At 44.1% G+C, this 9,135-nt stretch overlaps 1 protein-coding gene across 6 annotated transcripts in view; it reads right to left on the bottom strand.

Annotated features, from left to right (window-relative positions):
- COL27A1 (collagen type XXVII alpha 1 chain) overlaps positions 1–9,135 on the bottom strand; it is a 227,542-nt gene that overhangs the window by 103,695 nt on the left and 114,712 nt on the right. For all 6 annotated transcript variants that reach the window (XR_003095497.1, XM_025211218.1, XM_025211220.1 and 3 more), the window contains 6 exons: positions 7,816–7,869; positions 7,622–7,675; positions 5,476–5,529; positions 5,164–5,217; positions 3,079–3,123; positions 1,432–1,485 (listed from right to left, as the gene is read on the bottom strand). Coding sequence is in view for 5 of the 6 variants with exons in the window: in XM_025211218.1 (XP_025067003.1) it covers positions 1,432–1,485; positions 3,079–3,123; positions 5,164–5,217; positions 5,476–5,529; positions 7,622–7,675; positions 7,816–7,869 (315 nt within the window). In the remaining variant the exon portion in view is untranslated. The remainder of the gene's footprint in view (positions 1–1,431; positions 1,486–3,078; positions 3,124–5,163; positions 5,218–5,475; positions 5,530–7,621; positions 7,676–7,815; positions 7,870–9,135) is intronic.

Genomic DNA, 9,135 nt, shown 5'->3' with positions numbered 1-9,135 from the left:
TTAACTGCCTGAGACCTTTCCAAACCTCAGCTATGGCAGGACAGGTTTGACCTGAGTGACTGTATCTTTTGTTCACTTGTGGGCCTCAGAACTGGGCCTCAGATACAAAATTAGCCACAATTAGCAACCCTTGTGCAGTTAATTTGCATAAAGCCTGTGAACCAATTTGCTTTTTAGGGAGAGGAAGTCTCCAAAAATGTCCTTCCAAGCTGTCTGAATCTTTCAGGCATCTTATAATTAAGGAGTAAAACTCAGGGTCTGTAATACCTGGACTAATTACTTTTTAGCAACAGATTTCCAGAAGCGGAGGCATCAGGCGCACATTGGTATCAGACTTCTGAAAACTTGTGTCTCAGGTCCTGAGCAATTAATACTCTGGCAAGGAGCTCTCTTGAAAACTTAGTCCACTTGCACTGTCGGTTAACTTTTGTGCTCACCATTAAAAGATTAAAGTCTACCAGTGGCTGCCACTGGTTCTTGGTAAACCAGAGAGAAAAGCAAAGGGACATATAGGGCGTTTGTACACATTTGCGCCGCAGTACTGGGTACTTTTAAAGTTGTATAAGTGACAAAATGTGCGCCAGTGCTGAGAAAATGGCGGCAGTGCACTTTTGAACTAAAATACATCGAAGGTGTCTTAGTGCAAAAGTGCGCCGCCACCATTTTCTGCACACTGACACGCATTTCGCAGCTTACACAACTGCACATGATGCAGCGCAGTGTGCATCAGCTCACATGCGGAGCAGACTCAATTAATCGAGTCTGCTCAGACCTGCTGCATCTCTGGCGCATCACGGGATGAAAAGGTATGTGTATAAATGCCCATAGAAGCCTATAGTGATCATGGAAAACAATGGGATGTGGGGGAGTTACTCAAAGGAAGTGCATCTGTGTTTCTCAGGACAGGATGTCTAGAAGCCAGTCCTAGCTGAGCAGACATTGTTTCTGGGTGACAGCAGCTGTATTTTCTCAGTAGGCAGATAACGTGACTCCAAACGTGTCGCCAGAGCAGACTTTTGTTATTTATGTGTTTAAAGAGCTTTTGGGGAGTGGGGGTTTGAAGAGGAGACCGTCCCAGGATGGCTTCTGCTGCCAATTAGACATCAGAGATAAGAATGATTTGCATTGTTTCACAACGTAACCATTGAGGAGCAATGGAAAAAATATTGTTTGGCTAATATCAGCTGTGCTTGTTTATAGTACTACATGTGGTTTAAAAAATGCTCTGTCATTCCTTCTGCTGCAGAAGCTGAGGCAGAACAAGTCTTCACTGTTCCAGTTCATTTCTGTGATGAAAACAGGAAGCTAAGTGCGCATTACCCCTAGGAAAGCAGACTTCTCCAAAGGTTAACTCCAGTCTTGCCCTCTTCCTCCTTCTGCTTCCCACCTGAATTCATCATCTCTTGTATCATGAACCAACCCCCTCTTTACCTTTAGACCATCAGGACCAGGTCTTCCAGGAAATCCCTTCCAGCCAGGACGACCCTGAAATATAAAAATAATGATTAGTGCAAAGGGTGAATATTAATATCCTTACTCCCACCTGCTGCTGATGCCCTCGACCTGTTGCAACTTGCAAACCATAGTCCCTCAAATAATCCAGCACACCAGAGACCCTGGCAGCCCTACGACACTGTTGTGGAGTGGAACTACTCGCAGCGGGAACAGGTTGGGTCCCAGGTTTAGATAGCTACTGTGTGACTAAGGAAGTCTCTGCTTCTCCATTAGAAGAAGGGCGCTAATGCGGGAGCTTTATCACAGCAGTGCTTCATGGAAACCAGCTGGGATTTGGATCATGGGCTTCTGGACAAAAGTACGCATTGAAGGCAGCAAAGAGTTGATCATCAGAAACTCCTCCTTTGCAGCATTACATCATTGCTGGGTAGCACAAGATATTTATTTTCAGGGCCCTGGGGATTTGAACCCAGGCCACTAGTGTTTGTAGACAGAAGCTTAAACCATGGCACCACCAGACTATTAGCCAGATCTCACCACTTATGTGGCCTGGACCCTCCCATAAGGTTTCTACTAGTGAATCAGATGACCTGCGTGGACCAATGAGAGCCACAAGCCCTTGATTGGAAGGCTATAAAAACTTTCCACTTCCTGCAGTGGATTTTCCAAACTCAGCACCACTTGACCTTGGCTTTGGTTAATCCTGTTTTTGTCTTAGACCTTCAGGCCTTGGTCATTTGCTTTGTTCTGACCATAAACCTGCCCTGAGCCTCAGCTCAGTGTCTGAGAACTCAGACCGATACCTGGTTTTGGTCTCAGCTGCTTTGATCGTAAGGAACAGGCCTAGGCACACTGGCCTCAAGCTTCAGCAAGCAAAATTTAAGTTGGCAATTAGGAGAAAATTTCTGACTATAAGCATGGTCAACCTAGAAAAACTGGAATCTCTGTACTTGGAAGCTTTCAAGAGCAGGTTAGACAGACACTTGGCTCGGATGGTTTAGTCAGGGATGATTCTGTGTTGAGCAGGGGCAGGACTAGGGGACCTCATGGGGTCCTTTCCAGCCCTACTTTCCTATGATCCTACTCCCACACCAGTAAACTCTCAACTCAGACCCTAGTGTGAACCACTAGGTTTTGGTAAATTCTCGTACTTATCTTGGGAGGGAGTGAGAGAGAGAAAGAAAAGGGATATAGCATGCCTTGCTGCTTCTACTCTGCAAAGTTCTCATACGGTGGGTCAGATGAAGAGCACTGTTCACTCTGTTGTCAATACTTTCATGTTTCTTGATCTTTTTAAATGACAAGCATAGACCTTTTTTCAAATCAGGGTAGCCAACACGGGGGTTAATTATGGAGAAAGGACAGTTGTAGAATTTGGATCTGGATCCAAACGATTCCATTGTCAGAGGATATTTAGATTCATGGCTTCCATCTGAGCCCACTGTTAGTTCAATATTACAGTGGTATAAAGTAGTCTCACCAGTGCCCAATGGAAGCCTCTCCACTGACTTCCTGGGAAGAAAAAGGTTCAAGTCCTTCATTGTTATTTCAGCCTCAAACGCTTGATGAGGCAGACGGGGCTATTAGTAACGGACTAGAACTCTTGAGACTCGTGAAACCTACCTCTGGACCAGGGACCCCTGGTGGTCCTAAGGGTCCTTCATCACCCTGGAGGGGAAAAAATGAAATTAGTGACAAAGGTTTGTAGATCTACTGAGTGCTAGAAATGAACCAAATCTAGAAAGCATTCCCTGTGATTGGTATTTACTGGCTTGTCATCACCTTTTAACCGCTCATTCTCAGCAGAATTTTACCACAGTGCTCTTATTTTTTTGCAACTGCATCCCCACTGAGATTCCCCATCTCCTTTCAGTCTGGCAGGGTCCTTCTGATCTAACTATTACAGAGAGATGTCCTGGTCTCAGGAAAAACTCAAAACTGATGACCAACGGCATCTTGACATTTTTAATAGAAATCAATGGCAGTTTGGTGGGTTTATCGACAGTAGAAGTGAGCCACAGGATATCTGTGATTGCTTACAGGGTCTTGCATGGCTTGGTTAGGCAGAGGATATAAGGTTTGGAGAGTTCCTTGCTCTCTTGTTGCCAACCCCTTCCCTTGGAAGAGGTATTACCAGGCTTCTCAGAGAGTTAGCTCCTATCAAACAGGGCAACATGCTGAGGTTTTTAATTTTCTTTCAGATATGATTCAAAGGCATCTAATACTGAGATACCTTAAGGGCTTACATGACAATTGGACTAGGTCTTGCAGTTTGGTCTGTTATCAGTTTCTGCGCCTATAGGGTCAGCTCTAAAATTTCTAAGAGATTTTCAGCTAAGTTGCATAATGATAATCTCAAGGGTCTAGCCTGACAGGGAGAAATGGAAAGGTGGTTTTGAGTTGGATCAATAAGACCACTGAAAAAGGGATTGGAAGCTATGAAGATCAGAGTTCTCGTACAGGTTCTGACAGTGATTCCCTGTGTGACCTTGGGTACCTGTACGGCAAGGGAAGATGTAATCTTGCCCCTTATTTAGCAGAGGTAACAAACAGCAATGATGAGATGGCAGCGTGGGCTTCAGCAATCCAAGTAAACACCTTGGGGTTTGCAATGGCACGTCTAGCTTAGACTGGAGCCCATGCCACTGCATCTTCACTGCTCCTGTTAACCAAGCTAACGAGGTGCAAACTAGATTAAGGTAGGCCCAGCCATGCCGCAATCACACCTTTTTCTGTAGTACACACACACTCCTTAATTTCTCTACATCTTAATTTCGCCAGATGTAGGAGAGGATTATTATATCCATTTTATCTCATACAGAACCTAGGCAGACAAACTAGTTAGTTTTTTAATTAAAAAGAAAAAAAAGTCATTAAATTAAAAAGCATTAAATGCTTGCTATTACAAAATGCCCTCGGGTCACACACTGAACTAGCATTTGTTGCACAGTGCTACAAGGCTCCCAGCAGACCAATAAAAAAATGGGCCTGCCTCCCCATTTACCCTGGTGACATCAAGTGACTTATGCAGGTGTAAGCAGGAGGAGAATCGGGTCCCACTTTCTCTTAAAACGTTTCCTTATCAAGGACACCAAAAGATATAGTGGTCCCTTCCCCTTTCCCCGCATCACTTTTACAGGTCTGGAATTGAGTGCTAAATTGCAGAATCATGCGATAAGGAAAGGCAGCAAAATCAGGAAGTGCAGAAGCAAGGTCACTTAGATACCCTGGATAATAGTGGGACCAAGGTCGTTTAGTCTAAAAGATGTGGCTCTGCAGGGGAGGCCAGGGTTTCTCAGTGTCCCGGTAGAAAGTGTGCTTTTAAGCCATGCTTGAAGATGCAGGGAGTAGAAGAACTGTGGGGTTGGGCAGGAAAAGGGGATTTCCTGGTATAGGAGCCTGCCTGGGAGATGTAGAAAAAGGCAAGTAATAGAGACTAAACCTCTGTTGATGCCAGGAGGTCAGATGCATGGTTAGAGAAGACTATTCCTCCCGCCTCCCAATGCTGACTCAAGTGGATTTGTTATTTTGCAGGTTTCCGATTCCTGAATGTGACCAATTATTTGTTCCCTGGTGCAGCTATACTCAAGGGCTTGAATCTCCAGCACCAGGGAACAATTTGGTCAAAAAAAAATTAAAACAAAGGGAAAGGGTTTCTTGAAGCAAGAACAGCATGTATCCTTGGAAGCACCTCACACAGACACTCACCTCTTGGCCAGGCTGTCCTCTAGGCCCTGGTAAGCCTCGTGCACCAGGCTTCCCCTGCAACGGCCCCAAAAGAGAAGAATCTTAGGAAAGCGAAGCACAAGCCATTCTTGCCAACGTACACTGCCATCGGACAGCATCCAATGTCAACTGTGTTGCAGGGGGAACACAACACTCTTGGAAGGCCCTCAATCCAATAGACTGCTCAGCCAGAACAATCTGCAGGAATTTCTAGCCCCTTCCTTCCTTCCCACTCCTTTGTTTCCTTTAGTTATTTCCAATTCGGCACAAAACTTCAATCTAAGCTCAACTCACCTTTAGGCCTTCAGGGCCATTTTCTCCTGGTGGGCCAATATCCCCTGGAAAGCCCTAGAGAGAATGAGAAACAGTTGGTGGAGTTATACGAGAGGACTTTCTACACAAGCTGCCCATGCCAAGACTGAACTTGATGTTTAGCATTGGAATATTTGTTATTTGCTAACACAGTCTCTAAACAGACCGCTGTGAGGTATCTAGATGGATTGAAGCCACCAAAAATGCAAAATGCAGTAAGAAAGGAACATAGTAAAGGAGAATGAGTTTGATTGTTTTAATTCTTTATCAAGACCAAGGCAATTGATTCCCTACCAATCCCTTTGTAGGTCATCTTTTCAGAAAATTTACTATTGTAAGGACTTAATGTCGCCACACGGCTAAAATGGGCAATTTAGGCTTTAATTAATCTTTCGAGTCAGTGTGTCATTTCCTTTTTTCAGAGAAATAAATTGCACACCTCCAAAGACAAAGGGAAGCAGACTAGGAATTAGGAAAGGTGCTGACATGCTCATTAGCTGCTGTCTCCAACCGAACAGCGGCCCTTTCCCACCCACAGCTCATTCATTGATAAAACAAAGGAATCCATAGTTATTTCCAATAGAAACAAATAACAAGGATTATTAAGTGATATCACTGAACAGAGAGCCAATTCCAGCCCCAGAAAAATACCAGGATGCTGAGAGCACAAAAGCGACCCGCCAGCACTGCAACTGGTTCTCAAACACTTTATGAACGTGTCCTTATTGTTAATAGGAGTACAAACCACAACATATTAGGGAGGAGCTGATCTTTTATTTGAAGGTATTGTCTTAACAAACTTGTTGGTGGCATTTTCTGATTTGAATAGTGCTTACTGGAGGGGAAAAAAGTCCCAGACTACCCACACCATATGTCAGTACAATGAAGAGGGAAGGATGGAGACCCATTAGGGAAAGGTGATGAACCTGATGGACTTGCTGAGCAAAAAAGGGCCCCTGCTGTTTTTCTTGCTGCTACTAACCTCTTCCAACCCTGCCTCTACCACTCTCTAATCCACTCCTCTGGCCAATAAGGGGTGGGAGATATGAATTTTATTGAAGGGTTGAAGTCAGATAATGAACTTTCTACCCTAGAAAACAAGAGCAGGAGAACATCATAGCAAGCAGGAGGCGAAGTGACCTACCAACTCTGGGACACGGCTTGAGGAGAAAACAGCTATTCACAAGGATTATATCTATTGGGCAGAGGGCTGAAAGATTTTGATTCTGCTGCAGTCTCTGTCACCGACTTATCACAAGTCCTCGGGCAATTCCCTGCATTTCTGTAGGCCTCTGATCCTCCATTAATAAAATAAAAACAAAACCCTTCTTTGTGGGATTTAAAATCTTTGGAGGAAGAAAAGATGAAAGCAATTGTTTATTATTTAAGTAAATGTAGTGAAGTTCTTGGTTCAGGCTCAGCTAATGAAAGTTAATGCCAAAAAATACCGAAAATAAATGGATGGAGGTAATAATCCTGAGCAGACTTTTGCTGGGGAATTACCCTATTAGGAAAGCATTTGAAGGCCCATCTTCTAAATGGTGAGAAAAGGGGTTACAATAAATGAGTCTTATTTATTCCAGACTGAGGGGGAAAAAAAAGGCATACTGAGAATAGTGGTTCAAGATGGCTCCATCTTCTTTGTTATTATACATCACTTCAACTTAAGTTGGGATGTGGGAGGTACTTATTTTATAACACGTGGTGTTGACTTGTGAAACACCTGGGGAGGGGAGGAATGGTACTGTATGGGTGTAACTCCCAGAAGAAAGGTCTTGTCTGTAGTTGCAACACTATAACAAAGCAGCAAGAATTCATTTGTCTTTTCCTGGAAAAGGCTTTGGTCCTTCATTCACGTGAATTATTATTGGTTAAGTCAGAAGGAAAAAATATCGCCTAAACTACTCAGACCCATCTGAAGAGTCAAGTGGGGATCTTAAATGTAGCCTAAAGTCTATACATTTCTAAGATGAAGTTTGTAGGAGGCTTAATCACAGCTGCAAAGTAGACTGCAGCGATCAAATGATTGTTATGACAAAAGGAAAATGAGAAAGCGCTTCTTGGAAAGGTTGGGGAGCTAACGGAGGCTAACAAAAGAAAGATCAGAGCACAAACTGAAGGAACATACCTCAGGGCCAGGTGGTCCTGGAAACCCAACTGGACCTTTATCACCAACCCTTCCCTGGAAAGGCAGAAAATAATGGTGAATATGAGACAGCTGCTAGTTGCTGATGCTCTGTTCAGAATAACACCCACCCACCCACTCAAAGGTCTTTCTAGCTGGGCCCCGAACTTTAGAAGATGTCTAAAGCAGGTACTTACAAGGGAGCCCGGCTTCCCTCGTGATCCTGGTAACCCAGGCAAGCCCTGGCTGCCCTGGGAAAGAGAGAATATATTTCAGTAAAAATACAAAGCAGCTACAATACATTGACTAAAGCCCACCCCCTTCTTCATCCCGAGCTCCTAAACAGAAGGGAAAGATCTTTCTTTCAGGAGACTTCAATCCCATACAATGTTTGTGGAGCAGAGACCAAAGCATGGAAACACATGGCGGGACAGTCTAAACATTTTATGCTTAATGCTGCTCCCTTTTCCTTTGTACATAACGTAAACCAGCATTCAAGAAGGGCCCAGGGGAAAAGAGGTAGTCAGCAGGCTAGCAGCTGGGCTGCATGCTGTCGTCCCCAGTACATGATAAACTGGTACGTGGAGAAGACTTCCCACATAGCTCAAAGGCAAAGAATTCAAGCATCGTTCCACAATTTGGTCTTAAACAACCCCATAGCTACGGCTGCTATACATTTACATCTCTATTTTTTCCTTATATCCTCTCTTCTTTCTCTGTCCCACAGACTGAAGATCAACTCTTCTCAACTCCTTTCATTACTGGTTTCCCCAAAGAAAAATCCCAGCATCCAGTGGGATAGCTTTCCTAGTTCCCTGCCTCATCTTCTAATGTATAGAATACTGCGTCCTGCTTTGTACCCAACAGTCACTTGCAGAGCTGCACAAACACCAAACCTGGGCTGTCAAGTCCTCAAAACCCACTACACAGATGCACATCTACTTCCTGCGACCTGGAATACTAGGTTTTGTCCTTTCTGATATATGTCTACCAAGCTAATGCAGGTAGCATTAGCCACCTACTACTCTTAGAGATCCAACTCATGTATCTGTATCTTTTTGCTGGTGCCTAGCCTATCCATGCACTACTCCTTGGCAAACTGAAACACCTACCCTCTGCACCCTAATCCCAAACCATTCACGGGCCTTTATATGTTGTGTTTTGCTCACTGGTACTTGGCATGAAGATGCTCAGGGTGTCATAGGTCAGGAATCTGGTACCTCTGATCCTAAATTCCCTGCTGTCTGATTCTGTTAGTATAGACACCAGCTAAAGATCAGGAGACTTTAGGCACTGAATTCAATCCTGTTATAAGACAGGACAGACTGTGTCACTATTAGTGAGCTGTATCAGTTGAATCCAAGGGATGAATTTGCCCCTGAGAATACATGTACTATTGCAGCTGGTGTTACTCACAGCCATACAGGCCCCAATGCAGCAATGCATTTATGAATGTGGACAGCACTAATCCCGACAGCAGTCAACATCATAAGGAAACCAATGAGGCTAGCTATATG

This window comes from Alligator sinensis, unplaced genomic scaffold (assembly GCF_000455745.1).
Source record: "Alligator sinensis unplaced genomic scaffold, ASM45574v1 scaffold388_1, whole genome shotgun sequence".
In the NCBI taxonomy this organism is placed as follows: domain Eukaryota; kingdom Metazoa; phylum Chordata; order Crocodylia; family Alligatoridae; genus Alligator; species Alligator sinensis.
Note: the sequence above shows the minus strand (reverse complement) of the source record. Positions and strands in the feature narration are given on the sequence as shown.